The sequence below is a fragment of the Hylobates moloch genome, unplaced genomic scaffold, assembly GCF_009828535.3.
Source record: "Hylobates moloch isolate HMO894 unplaced genomic scaffold, HMol_V3 SCAFFOLD_10, whole genome shotgun sequence".
In the NCBI taxonomy this organism is placed as follows: Eukaryota; Metazoa; Chordata; class Mammalia; order Primates; family Hylobatidae; genus Hylobates; species Hylobates moloch.
Window position 1 is genome coordinate 15508932 of NW_026652285.1, and position 22567 is coordinate 15531498.

General features: G+C 43.9%; 1 protein-coding gene and 1 pseudogene across 6 annotated transcripts in view; both read right to left on the minus strand.

Moving 5' to 3' along the window:
* Positions 1 to 1262: 1262 nt before the first annotated feature.
* On the minus strand, positions 1263 to 19764 carry LOC116474333 (polyunsaturated fatty acid lipoxygenase ALOX12-like; annotated as a pseudogene).
* The window catches only part of GOSR1 (golgi SNAP receptor complex member 1), a 47235-nt gene continuing 43407 nt past the window's right edge, over positions 18740 to 22567 (minus strand). For all 6 annotated transcript variants that reach the window (XM_032163099.1, XM_032163100.1, XM_032163098.2 and 3 more), the window contains one exon: positions 18740 to 20666. In XM_032163099.1, coding sequence (XP_032018990.1) covers positions 20542 to 20666 — 125 coding nt within the window. In that variant the 3' untranslated portion in view covers positions 18740 to 20541. The remainder of the gene's footprint in view (positions 20667 to 22567) is intronic.

Here is a 22567-nt window from a genome sequence, read left to right on the forward strand (position 1 = left end):
GAAACATTGTGAGAACATCCAAAATGTCACTCAGAAGCATGGAGCACATGCTGTTGGAAAAATGGCGTTGATGAACTTGCTCGAGGCAGGGATGCCACACTATCAATTTGCAAATTGTGTTTTTAATATCTGGAAAGCACAGGAGATCACAGCACAATAAAACAAGGCATGCCAGGAATTGTTAAACTGCATTGTTAGGGACCAATGACAAGAAAAAATCGTCTGATATGTTCAGTACAGATGCAACCATTATTTTAAAAAATATTTTCCATCCATGATAGGTTGAATCCAGGGATGTGGAGGCCCAACTGTACATGATTTCAGCAAATGCATTTGAGTCTCTAGTGACAGAATTCTGTATTTTGTTCTTTACTATTATTTTAATGAACTCATTTTAGCAGAGTTCCTGATATTGCCTCTCTACAAATCTATAACCCTTCATAGGCCAATCTTACGCAGGAACCCAGAAGCAATACAAGCAAACAAAAAACAAACAAAAAACAAATGGAATCACAATGCATTAAAGGACCCACTTGGATATATCTCAAAAATGCAAATTTGGCTGAAGTTGACATTTTTGTAAGGCAAAAATTTTGTATTAAAATTTCTATACATACAATGTGATTCTAATCAAAATCATGTCATGTGTTATTTCTGAAACTTAACAAAATAATTGTAATATTTATATGTTTAAGAAAAGCCAAAGCACCTGGAAAGAACAAATTGGATGAGTATGTCTTATCAAATAGTACGCTGTGTTAGGTATAAAGCCATAGTACTTACATCGTTATGATGCAGGGAAGGAAAAACTGATGAATGGAGCAGAACAGACAGTTCCAATAGTAACATTTGTATACAGGAATTTGATTAACATCAGCATTGCAGATTAGTGGGAAAGAATGAGTTTTTCCATAAACTGTGCTGGCATAACTGATTATCCAGATAGAAAGAAATGAAATTGCACCTCTATAACATGCCATATAGATGATGCCATATAGTGATTATATATAGATAACTACTCCTAAACATTCTATGATGAATGGAGTAGGGCCAAGGGAAAGCTACAGGAGTATATGGGTGATTTCTCTAAGGAATGTGATTGCAATGTGCAGATCATTCTCATAGGGTCCCTGATGGTAAGGACAGTGCCTCAGGCTAATGAGATACTCAGGTAGAAAAATCAGAGGAGAAAAGAAAAACACAGCAACTGAGATCCAAGAAAAGACAACACTCAGGAGGAAAATGTTCATAGTAATGATGGCCTAAGGTCTTTGAGGACCAGAATATTTGAACTCAGATAGTGATATGTTCTCTATGTAGCTGGGCTTCAGATAGTCATAGGGAAGGTCTAGTTTCTCATTTCGGGCCACAATTTCCCTTTCCAGGTTGTCCAGATCTGTTTGAAATTGTCTCAGCACAGCTTTGGGCTCAGGGCCTGAGACATATTCTTTCTGATGCTCAAGGGGGTACCTGGGGCAGAAAAGAGGATGAATGAGCTCCTAGTTCCAAGACACAGGGACCCGGAATCCATCCCCGCACCCTGATATCTCCTCTGTAGTCTCAGAGGTCCCCTCTCACCACGTCCACCTGCCGCCAGCTCAGAAGCCACATGATGCTCATTGAACATGGGACTGCCAGACATCAGGGAGTGACCTCATCACTGTGGGCCTTGTCGCATCTTCTTTGGTGGTGGGTGAGGGCATCCTCACTGAGCACGGGTCATTAGGGATCCAGGCATACCAGTCAAGCTAGAAGAGGAACCTGAATTCACCCTGAACCTTGATGTGTGGACACTAGCCCCCAGCTGTCTCTTGCAAGAACCCCCAGTCCAGACACCTGCCCTGACGGATGCAGGCTTTCGTTTATCCACACCTGGCCCTGGTTGATGGCTGCATGCTGGGGAGTGCATGTGAAGATTCACATGGCGAGGAAACGGCAGAGCTGAGCCCGAGACTGGAAGGAGACAGGGAAACCCAGGAGAAGAATGAGCCAAGTTTACAATCTGCAGCCTCAGAGGGGATATAAAAATAAATCCTCATGTCCTGGGACACCCAAGTCTTAGAATTAATGAGTGTTTATTCATTTATTCAAAAAGTATACAACTGCTATGTATCAGGCACTCTCTAGGCATTGGGAATATGTGGGTATACAAAAGTAACAAAAATCCTCGCCCTCTCAGAATTTAGATTCTAATAGAGAAGAAAGAGCGTATATAGAATCATTAAAAATTAAAATTACGCATAGTATGTTAGGGATGAGAATAGAAATAAAGCAGCAAAAGGAGATATGAACAGTCAGAGACGATTGCTGGTAATTTCGTTAAGGGAGCAAGCCTCAGTGACAATCATCTGCAAAGCAGGGAGTGCTGTGGTCGGAGCACAGGCTGTGGCATCAGCTCTGGGTACAGTCCTGGCCCTGCTGCTGCCCAGCTGCATCCCCTTGGACCTGCTGCTCACTCTGTCTGAGCCTCAACATTTGCCTCTGAAAGTGGGGATAATATTAATTAGCTTATACATGAGATGATGATATAAAGCCCCTCAGTACCTTATAGCTATGATTATTATGGTAGATTTTGAAGGACAAGGTAATCTGAGAGGCTGTGTGGTGGTCAAATGTTCCCTGTTAAAAAACAGTTTAAAATGAGGGAATAATAGGAGACAAAAGGAAAATGGGCAAAATGATTTTAAAAGGGTCTGCACTAAAGAAGACGTCCATGTGGCTACTCAGCCTAGGGAAAGGTGCTCAGATCCACTGGTCATTGAGAGAATGCGCGTTCAACTCACAACACGATAATGCAGCATATTCACCACAACAGCTAAAATGAAAAAGACAGAAAATGCCAAGTATGGCCGGGTGCGGTGGCTTACGCCTTTAATCCTAGCACTTTGGGAGGCCAAGATGGGTGGATCACTTGAGGTCAGGAGTTTGAAACCGGCCTGGCCAACATAGTGAAACCCCGTCTCTACTAAAAATACAAAACAATTAGCCAGGTGTGGTGGCAAGCACCTGTAATCCCAGCTACTCAGGAGGCTGAGGCAGGAGAATTGCTTGAACCTGGAAGGTGGAGGTTGCAGTGAGCTGAGATCGTGCCACTGCACTCCAGCCTGGGTGACAGGATGAGTCTCTGTCTCAATAAAAAAGAAAAGAAAAGAAAAGAAAACAAAAGAAAAGAAAAAAGAAAAGAAAAGAAAACAGCAAGTATTTGAGAGGATATGAAGCAACTGTAACTCATACTCTTCTGGAAAAAGTGGAAATTGCTGGAACTACTTCAGGAAACTTGTCAGTAACTACTAAAAATGTATATGCACATAACCTATGATCTACCAGTTCCACTTCTAAGTATATACCCAATAGAAATGCACATACAACCATCCTAGACTCATGTCAAAGACAGTAAGGAAACTGGAAATCAACTATTCCATTCCACTCAATTTACATGTGAGATGGGCAACAGAGAATTTAATGACATCCATCACGTGGCAGGGCCTGGGCTCTCCTATTCCACATGCGTATTGGGGAGGTAGTTTTTGTAGAGTGGGGCATATGATAACAATCATCTTACGCCGACTGTACTAGCCACACTTCAACAATGTCACGTTCATTATTTATTTGGTCTCAAAATTCTGAATGTGTGTGTGTGGTGGGGCACGTAATACATCCATTTTAGAGATAAGGAAACCAGAACTCAGAGATTAAATAGCTTGCTCAAGGTCACTTAGCCAAAAAGAGGACCATCCTAGTCCTTAAAAGAAAAATTTTAAATCTCAGTAAGTGACACTCATTCCTAGTTGAAAATGAACAATGTAGAGAAAGATGAGTCCTGTAGAACCCACATGAACCAAGCCTCTTCAAGTGATAAGTGAGAAATATTAGCCACTTTGCTCTTTACTATTCAAAACACTGATCCTTGCCACTATAGACTGGAAGGTCTACCTTATTAATCATATGTATGTTGTGGTGGCTTATACTGGTTTGCATTTTCTAGATGATAGACACGAAGGAAAGAAATCTGAGTAAAATATAGTAAAATTGGGTAGCTATTGTTCATTTAAAGGATCATCACCTAAGTGCTACCATTTGAAGTCCCGTGCAATTTTGTGATTCATGTGTCAGGACTGTGCCATTACTGTTACCTAGATTTCATTGGAATTGCTGGTTTCCTGGATAATTTCTAAGTGTCTTTGATATCATTTCTTTCCTTCTTCTACTTCCATCAATGGAAGCTGAGAGACGTACATACGTATTTGTTTTCAAATTTCCTCAAATAAGTCTGACATGCATGTTCTGTTAAATGCTCCTTTTAAATGACAGTATTTGTTTGGTAAAATATTACAGTAAAATAAAAATACAAATAAAATAATTGTTCCATGGTTAAATAAATTTGGATTGAACATAGCAGGGATGAAAAAACCCCTTGGCTGGTGCTGGGATAACTGGCTAGCCATATGCAGAAGATTGAAACTAGATCTCTTCCTTACACTATACACAAAAATTTACTCAAGACGAATTAAAGACTTAAATGTAAAACCCCAACTATAACAACCCTGGAAGACAACCTAGGCAATACCATTCTGGACACAGGAATGGGCAAAGATTTCATGATGAAGACACCAAAGCAATCGCAACAAAAGCAAAAATTGACAAACAGGATCTAATTAAATTAAAGAGCCTCTGCACAGCCAAAGAAACTATTAATAGAGTGAAGAGACAACCTACAGAATGGGAGAAAATTTGTGCAAACTATGCATCTGACAAAGATCTAATGTCTAGCATCTACAAGGAACTTAAATTTATAAGCAAAAAGCAACCCCATTAAAAAGTGGGCAAAGGACATGAACAGACACCTTTCAAAATAAGACAATACATGCAGCCAACAATCATATGAAAAAAAGCTCAACATCAATGATCATTAGAGAAATGCAAATCGAAATTACAATGAGACACCATCTCACACCAGTCAGAATGGCTATCATTAAAAAGTCAAAAAATAACAGATGGTGGCAAGGTTGTGGAGAAAAAAAGAAAGCTTATACACTGTTGGTGGGAGTGTAAATCAGTTCAACCACTGTAGAAGACAGTGTAGCAATTCCTCAAAGACCTAACAAAAGAAATACCATTTGACCCAGCAACCCCATTGCTGGGTATATACCCAAAGGAATATAAATCATTCCATCATAAAGACACATGCATGCCTATGTTCACTGCAGCTCTATTCACAATTGCAAAGACATGGAATCATCCTAAATGCCTGTCAATGGTAGACTGAATAAAGAAAATGTGGTACAGATACACCATGGACTACTATGCAGCCATAAAAAAGAACAAGATCATGTCCTTTGCAGGAACATGAATGGAGCTGGAGGCCACTATCCTTAGCAAACTAACGTGGGAACAAAAAACCAAATACTTATAAGTGGGAGCTAAATGACAAGAACGCATGGACGCACAGAGGGTAACAACAGACACTGGGGCCTATGGGAAGGTGGAAGACGGGGGGAGGGAGAGGATCAGGAAAAATAACTAATGAGTACCAGGCTTAATACCTGGGTGACAAAATCATCTGTACAACAAACCCCTGTGACAAAAGTTTACCTATATAACAAACCTGCACAGGTACTCCTGCACTTAAAATAGAAGTTAAATTTAAAGAAAATTAGCACATTGCCCTTTCCTCAGGTGATGAGAGAATGGTGAGGTAAAAAGAGTATTGAATATGGCGAAAGAGAAATGGGGAATGAGAGGTTAAAGCTTATGTGTAAATATGTATTGTACATTCTCTAATGCGGCTATTTCACGGGGAGAAGAGAGCCAAGGAGAAAAATAATGGTCTTTTGGGGCATGGGTTGCCTAAAAGAAAGAACCTAGAAAACTCGAGAAAGTGGCTGGGCGTGGTGGCACACACCTGTAATCCCAGCACTTCGGGAGGCCAAGGCGGGTGGATCACAAGGTCAGGAGTTCGAGACCAGCCTGGCCAAGGTAAGGCTGAGGCAGAAGAATCACTTGAACCCAGGAGGTGGAGGTTGCAGTGAGCCAAGATCGCACCACTGCACTCCAGCCTGGGCAACAGAGCAAGACTCCATCTCAAAAATAAATAAATAAAATTTTAAAAAATCTGGAGAAAGTTTGGTTCTTGAAGGGCCCAAAGGGTGGGGTGGGATGGGTAAGGTGGTGTAGCCCCAGGTCCTCCAGGGCAAGACTCCCCTTTAAGGCAGGGGGTTAATTTATTAATACGGGCATCCCCGGGGCCTGGCCAGTGGGTGTTTGCGTTTTCCCACAGAGGCAAAGAGCGGGACTCAAGGTGTTTCTTTGAAGGATGAAGGGAAAGGAGCTGAAGGATGACCTGAAACGATCCCGGCTGGCCCATGTGTGCGAGAGAGAGGAAAATGAACCTGGGAAGGGCCCAAGAAAGGCTATGTCTTCTCCATAAATAAAAATGCAGTGGGCGGGGACAAAAGGTAGCAGCTAGATCCTAGGGAAGGGGCTGACCCAAAGAAACTGACCCAAGCGTCAGGGCACTGAGTTCAGGTTGGAGCCAAAGCATATACAGTATTGAGATGGCATCTAGAGCTGGCCTTGCACTGTCATGGGGGTGCAGCAGATCTGGGCCCTTCGTGTGTGTTGGACAGTAGCAGGCAGGAGGGGAAGGGAGGGAACGCCAAGGTAGGTCACTCTGGGCTTTGGAAGGGAAAATCTCCGTTTGCATCCTTAGGTAAAAAGCAGACAAACGTGAAGTGAGAACATGAGCCCCAGCAGGGACCGGCAGACCCCCTCACAGCTGTGGCTCTGGCCTGGTTGGGCCCCAGGACATGGCAGCTCAGGAGCATCTGTGACTGGGGTGGGGTGGGGGTAGGGTTGATGGCCAGGGTCTCTGAGGAGGACAGTCCTCAGGTCTCTAGAAATGTCGTGAGTCTGGGGAGGTGGGGATGGGATGCAGATGCTTTCCTGTGTGGAGGAAGGGAGGTGTGAGGAGAGGCTGGGGTCCTGTCCCCAGAAGGGCAGCACTGGGAAGGGTCCCTGGCAGAGTCTCCCAGGAGCTCCTATCTCTGGGACGGATCTTACCTCGGTCCTGGGCCTGGCACAGCCCCACTTCCATGATCTCCTGATCCCAGTCCTGCAGCTCAGGGTCCACCCTCACCGTGTCATCCCTTTGGTAGAAGAGGTGGATGATCTCTATGCACCTGCCCAGGGGAGAAGGCGCTGAGCCTCGGAGAGCAGGAGGCCTGGCCTCTGACCTCTCCTCCTCTTTCTGTGACATCTGCCCAATGCTTTCAGTGTATCTGGACAGACCTCACAAGACGTGTCTTCAGGACATCCCTGACCCTCTAAACACATTAGCGTCTCATGGTAGGAGATGTGGGTCCTTAGTTCCAGGAATTCCCACAGCTGCTGCCACGCTTCCTCACAAAATCCTGTTTTTTCCCAGACCTCTGTCTCCCCCGACAGCTCCCCTCACCTCCTCTCTCTGCCCCATCCCGGTCTCCTCATTTTCAGAGCCACCCACTGTGTCCTCACTCTTCCTCATCTCTCCCCACGATTGAGTTCTCTGCTCCTCCTGTCTGGACCTTCTCATTTTCGCTTTGCTTTTGCCCCATGCTGGCCTCAGGCCAGAGCCCCCCTCCTCCCCACCATGCCCCACTTCTCAGCTCCCCCTCACCCACCGGGCAGTAATCTCCCAGGGCCTAAAGCATCATGGGCATGGACAGCACGTGGGAGTCCCAGCAGGCCGCGAGCAGCCAGGTCTTCAGGACAACAGAGGGAGCAGCAGGTCAGCTGAGCCGCTGCCCGATGGAGCAACTGCACATGGGCCCCTCCGCCTGTGCTCACTGCCTGGGACAAGAGAGATGACAGGTCTTGAGGGATGGAAGCGCAGCTGGAGAATGAGGACATACTATAAAGGGGGTTCAGAGATGGGGTTTACATATTTAAAGTCATGGCTATAAAAGGGATAGGGCTCAGGGGCTTAAGGTTCAGGACGTTCACACAGGTTGGCCTGGGAGATCTTGAAGCTGGCAGAACAGAGATTGTTGGATGATTAGGTGGCCTCATGCCCCATTCCCTTCTTACCTTAGCAAATATTCCACCATCTGAGATGTGTTGGGATCAGGTCCAGGTGTTGATGTCCACGATGCTGTAGATAGGGAGGATCAGGAGCTGGTGAAGAGGAGATTGGAGGGGTGGTGGGTGGAGACCATGCTTGCCTCCTTCCTGGTAGGGCCCATCACACAGCATGGAGCCTTCTCCTCTCGATGCTTTCCTCCCCGCTGCTGCCTTGACAGGCTGGTCTCCTGCTGCCCTGACACTCACGCTCGCGCTCTCCGACTTCCCTGTGCGTCGTGCCCCGGAGCCAGACTGACCTGGATTTGAGTCCATGTTCACCTCTAATTTTGATACTTGGCGATGTAATAAACTCAATCTCCTTATCTTTCAGTGGGAGGTGATAACCAGGTCTCTTATTTCAGGCACTGTGGTGATGTTTATGTCTGTGATGTACAGAGAGCATTTTTAGCACAGTGCCTCGGGTACACAAGTCCTCAAAGAGCAACTATTATCATTACCTCTATTATTTCCACCTTGAGTACAGGTGCCCTTTAAGAATCAGCCCTTTTTGATTTTTTTTATACCTCCTCCATCATTCAAATCCTTATAGCTTAAACTAGCCTCTGCTTATTTTCAAAGCTGTTCCTCCAATCTCTGATCATCTTACTCTTATTGTTTATATTGAAGTGGTGTTGAGTACGGTGCCTTCAGTCAGAATTCATGGAGCAAAGCCAAGCTATTCTCATCAAATCTTCCTTGGCCCCCAGTTAGATACTATTAGGTTTCCTCTTTCCTGCTTTTCTTTGACTCTTAAAAAAGGGGTCCCTGATTCTCACATTCATTTCTTTTATTCCTAACCTATTTGGGGCCAAACATGGTGGCTCACACCTATAATCCCAGTACTTTGGGAGGCCAAGGCAGAGGATCACTTGAGGCCAGAAGTTTGAGACCAGCCTAGGCAACACAGCAAGCCTCTGTCCCTAATTAAAGTCAAAAATTAGCCAGATACACAGGTGTAGTGGTGTATGCCTATAGACTAAGCTACTCAGGAGACTGAGGCAGGAGGATCCCTTGAGCCCAAGGAAGCTGAAGCTGAAGTGAGCTGTGATTGTGCCACTGCACTCCAGCCTACGTGACAGAGCAATACCCTGTCTCTAAAAAAACAAAAAAAGAACTATTTTGTTTTCATTTTCAACTGGTTCATATGCAGGATTTATGCCGTTGGTATCTATCTAAGGTCTTTAATGCCGGACACACGGGACCGGCCCAAAGAATACTCTTGAGGCAAAGATATCAAAGCAGCTCACATTGGCTTGAACCTGGAAAACTCCATGGAAAGATGGTGAATGTCATAGAAAACCCAAAGTCCAGGTGAAGTGGGTAGATACCCAAGGATAAGCAATTCATAATAACAACATGGAGTGAATTGGCTGAAGGTAAAAAAATAATAATAATAAAAAATAATAACAACATACCCAAGGATAAACAACTAACAATAATAACATACGGCTACATAGTAATAGGAAAGACTCACATATCGCTCCTATTTATCCCGAGTCACACTGGCTGTCCTGTCGTTTAATCCCTTAACAACCTCACAATGGAAATTCTGTTATCTTCATTCAGAGATGAGGACGCTGAAACACACACCTGTTAAAGTACTGAGGACTCAGACTCCAACAGTCTGAGTCCAGAGCCTGCAAAGGTCACTTTTATGATATCTGCGGGCTTAGCCCTCCTCTGTGTCCTGACAACAACTCAGCTGTTTGCCATGGGAGGAAGTAGTTATGTGAGGGAGATGAGTGAACAGAGGGCTGAACTAGTGAAGGGGGATTCTGAGGTGTGAGAGTGGGCTTAACCTATTCAGCCTGGGCACCAGATGGTGAGGCAAAGGCAGCATGAACGCAATCAAATCTAAGATTCCATAAAGTATATTACTGCCTATCTTATCTATGTTCTCTCAGACCCAGAGGGACCACAACTAGTAAGAGCCAGATTTGGGGGTGGAGGTGGTGACCAGCAGCAGAAACACAATCCAGCTGTCCTGCCTACCAGGCGCTCACTTGCATGTCTTGCCAACTCTTCGAACTCCATGCATCTAAAACAGAACACGTCATCTTTGTCCCCCAAACTGCCTCCTTCTCCTGACTTTACTGTTTCTGACAACTGCTCTGGTTCATAAGCTTATATCATTTCGCTCCCTTTTTCTTTTTTTTTGGGATGGAGTCTCGCTCTGTCGCCCAGGCTGGAGTGCAGTGGCGCGATCTCGGCTCACTGCAAGCTCCGCCTCCCGGGTTCACGCCATTCTCCTGCCTCAGCCTCTCCAAGTAGCTGGGACTACAGGCGCCCACCACCATGCCCGGCTAATTTTTTGTATTTTTAGTAGAGACGGGGTTTCACCATGGTCTCGATCTCCTGACCTCGTGATCCGCCTGCCTCGGCCTCCCAAAGTGCTGGGATTACAAGCGTGAGCCACCGCGCCCGGCCTCGCTCCCTTTTTCTATATATAAAATGTCATAAAGATTTTGAAAACATGTTTAAGCAAGCACAAGTTTTACTTTGCTGCTTTCTGCCTAGCAATGGATACTAGACTCCCTGTTCTGTAAAGTGTTAGTATTTCTAGGGAAGTACAACATGCCCCCGTAGGATCCTAGGTGTTGAGGAAGCTTACATCTCCAACGTTCTCCATTCCATCTTGGACACAGACATGCTGCAGCTACTCTTCCCCCATCACCACGTATTTGATTTTTCTCTTCCATCCTCCTGTCACTGCCATGCCAACGTCTTTATCTACCTCTCTCCTTGGTCAGGTATCAGAAACCCGCTGGGCTGCTCGCCTTGCCCTTTGGTCTTCTACCTAAAGACTCCCCACTTGTGGTGGAACATTCTCCATAGCTACTATAGTGATTACAGCTATAATCAGTGATTCTCTTCATCTCTGTTTCTAGATTGTGGTAGTCTGTTTTGCATCGCTCTGAGGGATTATCTGAGACTGGAAAATTTACTAAGAAAAGAGGTTTAAGTGGCTCATGGTTCTGCAGACTGTACAGGAAGCATGTTGGCATCTGCTTAGCTTCTAGTGAGGCTTCGGGAAGCTTTCAGTCATGGTGGAGGGTGAAGGGGGAGCACAGCAGGCACGTCACATGGAGAGAGGGAGCAGGAGAGCAAGAGCAAGAGAGAGAGGGGAGGCACCATACTCTTTTAAACAACCAGATCTCCTGTGAATTCAGAGTGAGAACTCACTCATTATCAGGAGGACAGCTTAAAGCCATGACCCAAACGCCTTCCACCAGGCCCCACGTCCAACACTGGGGATTACACTTCAACATGAGAATTGGAGGGACAAACATCCAAACCATATCACAGATACTGTTTTCTGTTTTTTTCTCATATGTACTGCCTGTCTTTCATGATAAATGATAAATCTCCCCATGCAGATGCAACACTTTTGCTTAATATATTTGTATTTCTACTCTACTCAAGACCCATTGCTAGAGAATTTCAGAGAACCACCCTACAGTATGTACTGGATAAATGCTAAGTGACTTGACTTAATGGGAAATGGGATAGATGGGATCTCTTTAGTATTTCTAACAACTGCCTGTGAGTCTATAATTAGCTTACATTAAATTAATTTAGACATTAAAAGTACAATCACAAGGCTGAAGGCCCTGGCTCAATCATCCATCTCCTCTCGCCTCCATTTACAAATTGCCGTGAAGATTCTCTGCTGTAATATCATATGGATGTTTGTGAAATTGCAAGCAGCTCTGTTTACATGTTGTCCCAGGTACCTCAGATTTCTTTAAAACTAGGCAGCTGTTGGGTTGTTGCTTTGGGACATGGAGAGTGGTGGAGCTTGTACCTTGAAGACAGGGCGCAAATGTGGGAGGCACATTATGGTGACAATAGCAATGACTTCAGCTACCAGATGAGTGTTCAGCAAATAGCATCGGAGCTTGTGCAGTTGGAATCTGAGTTTCAGATCCAGGATTTAGCCAGGAGCCAGGCAAGCAAAGGATTTGAGAGCAGGAACAGCATTGGGGTGGGAGAGCTGAATCTGAGAGGGTGAAGCCAGAAGGAGGAAGAATTAAGCATTTATTCACCTCTCCCCATATGGATGACGCTATGCTGAGTGTTCCAGGGGGAACATACGGCTAATGTAAGATTACTGCCTTCCAGGTAGTAGGAAGAATGCCTCTCACTATCTGTGGTGCCCTGTGAATGCAATGATAGGTTAAGTGCAAGAGACAATGGTAGAAGGAAGCCAAGTAAGGCTAACAGTGCTTTGGGAGAAATGTCATGAGGGTCTGAGTCAGGACAGTGGAATGAGAAGGAGAAGCTGGATGCACGAGATAACTGAAAATCCCTGTCCACTCACTGTGTGAACAATAGGAGTGAAAAAAAAAATCATTAAAACCAAAAGGAGAAAACATGTTTAAGAAAGAGGGAATGTTCAATAGATTCAAAGGTCACAAAGAGGTTGAGTAGCCTCAGGATGAGAACCAAGAGATGCCGTTATGACTCTCAGAAGGCAGTTCCAGGTGAGGAAGGACAAGACAGCAAGCAATCACTGGGTGACTGAACACAAGGACTGGACCCGCTGAGTGGGGGTAGCTTTGGGAGCCAAAAGCCAGGAGGCTGGGTCCCTGGGAGCAGAGGTTAAAATGAACAGAGCACAGTGTAGGCAGGGAGGTCCAGGGCCCTCACCTGGATGACCATGGTAGCAGCTTCCCAGGAGGCTCCATCTTCAGCATGACGAGGGCTGTGGCCTGGTACTGCTTCCCTCTTTGGATCACATTGGCTGGAATTCCATCCAGCAGGATGAAGTCAGCCTGAAACAGGGACCTGTTCTGTGGAAAGGAAGAGTGCATGGATGGTTAGAGTTCAAAGACTACACCTGGAGGGACAGGGCAAAGGGCAAGACACTTACATTCAACCTAGCTTCTTGCCATCATCCTCCATCAGTACCAGTGTCCTAGTGGCAGAGCTGAAGGAAGCATCCAGAGCATCAGGTCCAAGTCCTCTCATTTCACGGTGAGGAAAGAGGCCCAATGAGGGCAGTCTTCTCCAGGGATGTGCAGCTTTTTTGTGATGAAGGGAGTTTTAGGACCAGTCCTGTCCAATCCATGCATACTAAGCTCTCCTCTTGCCAAAGTGTCCAGGCCTCTTTCTCCTTTGCATCCCACTGTCTGCTACCCAGTATGATTGTAACCAGCCTTGTGGTTTTTTCCTTACATACTTTATCATCTCTAGACTTCTCCAGCACAGGACCCTGTACTAAGGTGCAGTGGGTTACTGCAGCCTCCTTTCCTCTGACTCCTATTTGGTCTCTTCCCTTTACCACCTCTCCTTGCTACAGTCAAGGAGAGAACATGAAGGGTTGGAGGAGACACCGGGGGTTCTTTCTTCAAGTATACCTGAAGCTCCTCCATCCCAGAAGCCAGCACCAGCCTGGAGGGCAGACAGGTGGAGCAGTACTGAAATATTAACAGGACTGAAATAAGTGGAGGGAAATATCACGATATGAACCGAAGGAGTCAATCTTGTAATGATGTTCATTCTCCTCCAATTGATCTATATATTTAGTATAATACCAATCAAAATCCAGCACGTTTTTCTTGGAAGCTGACAAAGTGATTCTGTAATTTACACAAAAATGCGAAAGACCGAGAATAGCCAAGACAACCTTGAGGAAACAGAACAAATCTGCAGGACCTGTACTACCAGATATCAGGACTTATTGTAAAATTACAGTAATTAAGATAGAGTGGTATTTTCTCAAGGGTAGAGAAACAGACCGATGAAAAAGAATGAAACATCCAGAAAAAGACTCCCACCTAGACAATTGCTTCACTCATGACAAAGCTGGTGCTCCAGTGCAGTGAAGAAAGGATGACCTTGTCAAATGGTGCTGGATCAATTGCATATCCATATGGAAAAATGAATCTTGACCCCTGCCTCAAATCATACATAGTAATTAGTTGCAGAATATTTATAGTTCTAAATTGAAAAGCAAATTAATACAGCTTCTAGAAAAAAAAAAACATTGGAGAATATCTTCATGGCATTGGAGGCAGGCAAAGATTCTTTAACAGGATACAAAAACACTAACCACAAAGGAAAAAAATTGATAAATTGAATTATATTAAACTTAAGAACTTCATCAAAACCACCATTAAGAAAGGAGAACAAGGCCGGGCATGGTGGCTCATGCCTGTAATCCCAGCACTTTGGAAAGCCGAGGTGGGCGGGACCAGCCTGACCAACAGGGTGAAATTCCATCTCTACCAAAAATACAAAAATTAGCCGGGTGTGGTGGCCCGCACCTGTAATTCCAGCTACTTGGGAGGCTGAGGCATGAGAATCGCTTGAACCCGGGAGATGGAGGTTGCAGTGAGCTGAGATCACGCCACTGCACTCCAGCCTGGGTGACAGAGCAAGACTCCATCTCAAAAAAAAAAAAAAGAAAAAAGAAAGTACGGCTGGGTGCAGCGGCTCACGCTTGTAATCCCAACACTTTATTTAGGAGGCCGAGGTGGGCGGAGGAGTTCGAGACCAGCCTGAACAACATGGTGAAACCCCATCTCTACTAAAAATACACAAAAATTAGCTGGGCGTGGTGGCACACGCCTGTAACCCCAGCTACTGGGGAGGCTGAAGCAGGAAAATTGCTGGAATCTGGGAGGCGGAGGTCATGGGGAGGAGGAGGTTGCAGTGAGCCGAGATCACACCACTGCACTCCAGCCTGGGCGATAGAGTGAGACTCCGTCTCAAAAAAAAAAAAGAAGAAAGTAAACGACAAGTCACAGAATGGGAGGGTATATTTGCAACATATTTATTCAACAAAGGAAAAATTAACGGGAAAAAGACAGTCGGATTAATCAATATGCAAACATCTGAAGGGATATTACATAAAGAAAGATATCCTAATAGCTAGTAAGCATGTAAAAATGCCCAACCTCATTAGCTATCAGGGAAATGCAAATTCTGACTGCCATCATTAAGTGTTGCTGAGGATGTGAAGGAAATGGAATATTCACACATTACTGGTAGGCATGGGCATTGGCACAATTGCTTTGGAAAACTGTCCAACAACTTATCTTAAAACCGAATATGTGCATCACCTATAATCCAACAATCTTATTCCTAGGTAGAAGCAACAGAAAAGTGTACATGTGTGTCCCAAAACCCATGTTCGAGAACGTCCAGAGCAGCACAATTTGTAATAGTTCCAAACTAAAAATAAAAGCTATCGGTCTAGAATGGAATGACTAAATAGAATGTGTGTACTTGTAGAGCGTGACACTCTAGAGTAGTGGTTCTCCACCTCTGGCATGCATCAGAACCGCTTGGAGGCTGGTTAAACTGACTGCTGGGTTCCACCTGTCTATCTACACAGAACCGACCTTACATTTCCCCACTCAGCTGCCTTTATCAAAGTTAAGGATGTCTGCTGATCACCTCCTGAACGTTCTCTCCTCTCCCACATCAGCAAGAGGGAATGAAAGAGGCAAAAGAGGCCCGGTTTCTCGCTATTAGGACAAACCCAAGTTTATCTCTTACGTCAGGTGAGCCCTGCACCCCTGGCTTTGCTGAGATGCTTATGAGCGTTTCCTCACATAACCCTGACAATATAATCAGGGCACAATTATGGTAGCCATCCTTATCACCATTTTATAGAGGAGGAATTGACCACTGGCTGGATTAATTGCAAAGCTCTCAAATAAGACAGTGGGGCTGGTTGCACAACCAATGTACTAAAGCCCAGCAGTTTTTTAACTGCTTTAATAGCCCAGCTATTTTTTAAAAATTATTTTTGAGACAGGGTCTCTGTCACCCAGGCTGGAGTACAGTGGCACAATCATTGCTTACTGCAGCCTTGACCTCCTGGGCTCATGATCCTCCCACCTCAGCCTCCCGAGTAGCTGGGACTATAGGTGCACGCCATCATGAATGGCTAATTTTAGTTTTTGTAGAGACAAGGTCTTTGCTATGTTGCCCAGGCTGGTCTCAAACTCCTGGTCTCAAGCAATCCTCCTGCCTCAGCCTCTCGAACTGCTGGGATTACAGGTGTGAGCCACTGCACCCAGCCAATTCTACAATTTTAGATTCCTGTCATGCCTCCTGAAGTTTCATGTTATGAGACTCCCCTTCACTTCTAGGGCGAAAATACTAGTGGACTGTTCATACGATGGTTTCTGAAGGACACGTGACAGATTTTCAGCACCTGTATTATTTTATCCTGGGTTTCAGGACATCATGAGAAACACTTATCAACACCAAAGATACCATAATCTCTATCCCCAAACTACCTTGATGGTTACTGTTTCAATATAAACAACCACAAATGCAATCATTTAGATTTCTAATTTATTATTAAATTACATACCAAAGCTGCTTCTATACAGTCAGAAAATGCACATTTAGATGAGAACAAAAATTAAGTACAAATACAATAAAATTGCTTCCAAGATGCTATTTTAAAAGCAAAAACTTACAAAGTGCATTTGGAAAATAACAGGTTTTCAAAACCTGTATTGGCATTTTTTCAAGAGGAAACATCTTCCATCACAGGAAAGTCTGGTTGGAATTGATTTCCCTCCTCCCTTAAGAGCTAACAGGGTGGGAACGGATGCAAATACCTCGATATTAAAGTGAGCTCTCAGGTACAGAGAAAACGAGGAAGATCCCGCAAGACCATGCATTGCTCAGCTTTAAGTTTCTTATCCACTAAACTCCTCAAAATTCACTTGTTCCTCCCTCATTTTCTTTTTGCCTACAAAACTTAAAGAGTATGCAGGTTTATAAAGGAATAAACAAGATTAGTTTATTAAGAGCGTAATGAAAAGTTCTGCATCTTTTTGGAGACCAGGGTAAACAACCCTTAACCTAACAGGAGAGTGGAACACAATGATTCTAACCTTCTGAGCAGAATCCATTTGTTCTTTAGTTACATTTGCCAGAAAATTCAGTGTAACACTAGACATGGCCAGCTATCCCCAACAACTTAATCTTCCAAGTTAGAAAACTCAATCCATTTCCAAAAATCATATCTGACAAATGATCAAATGAGCTATCAGAAACCAAAAGGCTAGTCCAGTTCTTTAAAGTCATTTTTATCAGGTTGAGATCACTAACACTGAAACAGAAAATTAATAGTGGGAATGCAAACCCAAGGTGCCTGAATTCCATAGAGGCCAAGAGCCACTGCATCAAAAGGCTCAGTAAGTATCTTTTTCTATTCAGATGTATTCACACCCAGTAGGAAAGAGCTAAAGTATTATTTGGTTCCGCGTATAAAGATTGCCCTCACGGTATCTCCTCTCATCACCCGTCTCCATTCTCATGTGTTTGCTTCCATGCCTGATCCGAGTACCAGGCAGTATGGAAAAAGACAGGAGAATCATAGAGAAGGAAAGCCCCTTTCTAACATGAGGGAAAGAAAAGGTGAGCAAATGCAGATTACAGGGAGTCCTCCAGCATCATTAATAGGAATTGACAAGAATGTAGAGATTGCCAGGATAGATAAGTGAAAGCACTTGGAACTGAGTTTGAACTTGAGTGGTGAAATTATTACACATTTTTACTAAAGTCATCAGTACACATTAAAACAAAATGTCAGAAATACGTCTTTTGGAATTCCCTGCCTTTTCGTTGCCATGTTTCTTTCTTTTTTTTTTTTTTGGAAACAGGGTCTCACTCTGTCATCCAGGCTGGAGTGCAGTGGTGCAATCATGGCTCACTGAGGGCTTCAACTCCCAGGCTCAAGTGATCCTCTGGCCTCAGCCTCAGTAGCTGTGAGCTAGGACCACAGGCACTCACCATCATGCCAGGCTAATCTTTTAACTTTTTTTGTAGAGACAGAGTCTTGCTACATTGCCCAGGCTGGTCTCAAACTCCTGGCCTCAAACGATCCGCCTGCCTTGGCCTCCCAAAGTGCTAAGATTACAGGCGTGAGCCACTGCACCCAGCCCTATTGTCATGGTTTTTAATATTTTTTCAGTGAGATGAAAAGTTTTGAGTGGTTACTTAAAAGGACCAAAAAGGAAAGATTCATTATAATAAGACAATAGTTGAGGGGGCATAACTTCCCCTAAGAGGCAACCTTTGCATCCAGAAGTAGAAAATTCCGTCTGACTTCCTGGCTGTGACTAGCATTAACAAGTAACTAACTGCCTCTGAATCTGGCAACTGGTCTGTAAGGAGGACAGCAAAAAAAGAGAGAAAGCCAAGGTGGTTAAACAAAAAAGTTAAATGACATGGAGCTGAAAGAGCTCAAATCCCTTCATGGGATCCACACGGAGCCCCTTCCTGTGACACACACCTCTCTTCCCTTGCTGGAGGTTTCTTTCTGCAAAGAAACCCTAAGAGGAAAAAGCACTGGCCTAGCTGTCTACATGTGGCCCTGGGTCACCTTACTATGGGCTGCAGCACGGGGAGGTTAGTCAGACCTATCTGACGCCAACATCTACACTAAGCCTTTTAACTTCCTTGGAAGAACTGGTTTATTTTCATAAAGAAAATAACCAACGTAATTCCATTACTTCACATAAGCAAAACCCTAATGGAAAGGCCCATCAGCCATCAACACGGTTTGCTTGGCTGCAGTGAGCTAGACTAGCTTGTGTCCCAGTTCACTCTCACACAATCAGCTTTAATGAATGCACCAAAGAATCAGACCAGTGAAAAAGACTGGTAGTATAATTAAATAAATAACTTTATTTATGATACTTCAGATTTTATAAATGCCAACTACATAGCAAAGTCCCATAAATTCTAACAGAGACACAACCACCAATCAAGGCCCTTTGAAAAATCAAAGATAATAAAGTGTCAGGGGAGAAAACTTTTGTTCTCCCAACAGAGAATTTAATCAATGAACTTACTTCTCTGATCATTTAAGGTTCACAACGGGAAAACTTTTCTTTTAAGGGTACCCTGAATCAATGAACAGTCAATCAACCCATATTTAGAAAAATAAACCCCATAGTTAAGAAAAATATATCAAATGCCCTTCACACCCATAATGTAACAAAACTTTGACACCAGAATGAAAAACTTCTTGGTCTCTGTACCAAACCAGGTGTTAGTCCACCCATGAGCAAGTTCACCTGAAGAACAGCATCTATACACCATGTAGCTGAGAACTACATGCTGATATCCTTTTATTCCCTGTGGCTTGGACTAAAGCCAATACTATAAATGCCACAGTGAATTCCAATGGTGAAGAGCAGCAGTGTAGATGTTGGAAGTCTACAAACCAGGTTGTAGTTCAGTAAGACAAGTCATGAATTTACAGAAACTAAGAAATGGTTAACTTGAAAAGAATTCTGGTGGCTGGTTTAAAATCTGTCACTGTCCAGGGATGGTAACAGAAGACAGGTGCAGAGAGAGACAGATTCTGCCACATGCACCCTCAACAGTGAAACCATTCTCTGGATGTTTGGAAATGCTTAACAGATTTGGAATGAACAGATTTTCACAGAACTCAGGATTCCTGGTACATCAGGCAGTAGTCCTTAAACTTTTGCCCATACATTGCGGAGCATTTACAAATGCCAATTCTCCAGACAGTGAGCCCTCAATGCCTTTTTATATGTGGCTTTTTGAATAGATCACATTAGAAATTGAGCACTCCCCTTCCTCAGTTACCAGTGTCAATGCTGGTATGATGACGAACAGTGGGGGCACTGACAGACACTGGCAATTCGTTTCTTTTATCATAGTGGAACTGAGATTTCACTTCTTTTCAGTAGAAAATATTAATCCAAGGGAAGAATTTTTAAAAAATGGAAACAATGACTGGTGCCTTAAATATAAGACTGCCATTCTTGATGTTTTTCCAGCAATACAGTTAACCCCAGTGTACCTGTAACTTAAGACAGTTTTACAGTGATCTCCATTTCAGACAACCTCAAACATGCTGAAGTTGGTCAATCAGCATCTCAAAGAATCTATGAAAAACAGAATTTTCCTCAAATATCAACAGAGTTGAGGGGACAGAGTAGAAATCTTTAGCACAGATCATCAAGAAAGAACTTGTGATTTCTCATTATGAGTGTAAAATAAGAGGACAAGAATTATTTTTATTCACAATGCAATTTGGCGGCTAAAAGAAAAGCAGTCTTTGGACGTAGAAACCCGGTTTTCTGAAGAGCCCAGCTGTAAGACCTGGCAGGTCATTAGGCTTCAACACTATCACGGAAACACAGAAAATTCTGTTTTTGATTGGTTTACTTGCCTCCTAGGGAGACAAAAGCAATTGAAAACCTTTTTTTTTTTTTTTAATTAAAAACAGAAAAATGTGTTAGAAAAGACAGCACAGAAAAACTGTGGCTTCAGCTCAACCTGACCATGTCACACAGTCCATCACTGTCAGTCTTGCATTCATCCTGCTGGTCAGGCTAATTATCAAGACAGTCAACTTCTCCCTCCGACGTTTCCTTATTCCAGACCAGGGCGTGAAAGTGGTGGTTGTCAAGAGTCCCTGTAGATGTCCCATCAATGGAACGCATACAGCAGCAACAGGATGGTACAGATCCCAATGACACCCCCTAGGATGAGCGAGTCCCGCCGCTTCCTCAGGTTGATCCTCTGGATCAGGCTGTTTACAGCAGGAAAACGATCTTTGGGAAATCTTTATTAAGGTCATATTTGGAAGAAGTCTCTCTGGTGAAAAGTCACAGGAATCACAAAAATAGAGATCAGTGGTGTCTAGAACCAGTGATGAAAGGCATGGGGAAGAAACTCACACCAAGGGAATCTTTAGCAGATGCACTTGCCCAAACTAGGAATGCGCTGCGGCTCAAGGCCCCTAACCAATACACATCTCCCCGTCTTGTGTGTAACCTAAATAAGAATAACAATAGAGAGAGGGGGAGAAGAAAAGGACGATGACAGTTCCCAGGCACTGAGGGCTTACTGCCAGGCTTCAGGTCAGGGTGGGAGCCAGCGTGGCCAGGAATGGAGGAACTCTGGCAGGGAGGCACAGGCATAGCCAGCTCCCATCTCCACCACCACCCATTTCCCTCCCTTTCCTCATTTTCCTTCTCTCTCTCTTTTTTCCTCTTCTCTCAGGAGACTGGGGAGTTCTGCCTGAGAGTTTGAAGAAAATACCTGATCCTTTCCCGCCTTGGATTCAGGCAATTCGTGGGAACCAACTCTAGGGTCTACATAATCAGACACTGGTGAATTATTATCATTTTCAAAGTTACTTCGCAGCAGAAGGCAGATACAGGAGGAAAGCGGACTAAACTTTAGCCCTGTCTAACCCACACCCATTTTGTTTGATTTTTTTCTTTTTTTTTGAACACATTCTTTTGGAGTAATTGTAAAATTCCCATGTGACTAATTTGTATGAGGTGCTATGCTAGGTTCCAGTATACTACTTTGCCTTAAGAGAACTTAGTGTTGGGCTGGGCAGGCTCACACCTATAATCCCAGCACTTTGGGAGGCCAAGGCTGAAGGATTGCTTGAGCGTAGGAGTTTGAGACTCGCCTGGGCAACATGGTGAAACCCCGTCTCTACAAAATATACAAAAATTAGCCGGGCGTGGTGACACACGTCTGTAGTCCCAGCTACTTGGAAGGCTGAGGCGGGAGGATTGCATGAACCTGAGAGGTTGGAGGTTGCAGTGAGCTGAGATCGTGCCACTGTACTCCAGCCTGGATGGGTAACAGGGTGAGACTCTGTCTTTAAAAAAAAAAAAAAAAGAGAGAGAGAACTTACAGGAGAGATGCTTACAGAGTAGTAGAGAAGAGGTCACAAAGAAGAGTGGTGGTAAATTCTAATGAACAATTGAGAAAGGCTTTAGTGCTTTAAATCATTAGCTATCTGACTCACTTCTATTTCAAAGCTTCAAAAGTTTCACTAAATACAAACTCTTATATTCACTAATCAGCTTTTCTGGCTGGCAATCGAGTTCATAGCTTAGTAAAATAAGATAATGTATATAACCGCACTCTGTAAATTTTATAGCCCTATCTAAAATGTGATTTTGGACACGTGGTTTTATACTTAGGGTGACAAGGCCAACAACAACATTCACAGCAGACTGCAGAATAACAGCACACATCAGGATAGTCTTTTCCTTAGGCAAAGACATATCAAACTAAAAGTGACCTCAAATTATCTAGGACCACAAGATACTCAGCTTTTGAAAATTCTAGGTCCTCCCCCTTTGGCAGTTGGGGAGGAAGGCTTTTTGCCTCGAAGGCGTGTCTTTTCGGAGGTTCGCTGAATCAAATGACTCAAGAGTGCCAGGCTTTTCTGGTTCCCTAGTGAGTTTCTGGGAAGTATTAGTAATCCTAATTTAAAATGGAAAACTGAAACATTTTAAAGTAGAGGTTACAACAAACAAGTGGAAAATGTATCCCAGAATTCAGCCTGTGCATAGAGTTACAAACTCCATCAGTAGCTACAGCTCATCCATACGGGTGGCTGTCTCCTTCCTTCCCCCTCCCAAGCATCTGCCACTGACTTATCTCTAAATGGGAAAAACAAAAAAGAAAAGGCATATAATTTATC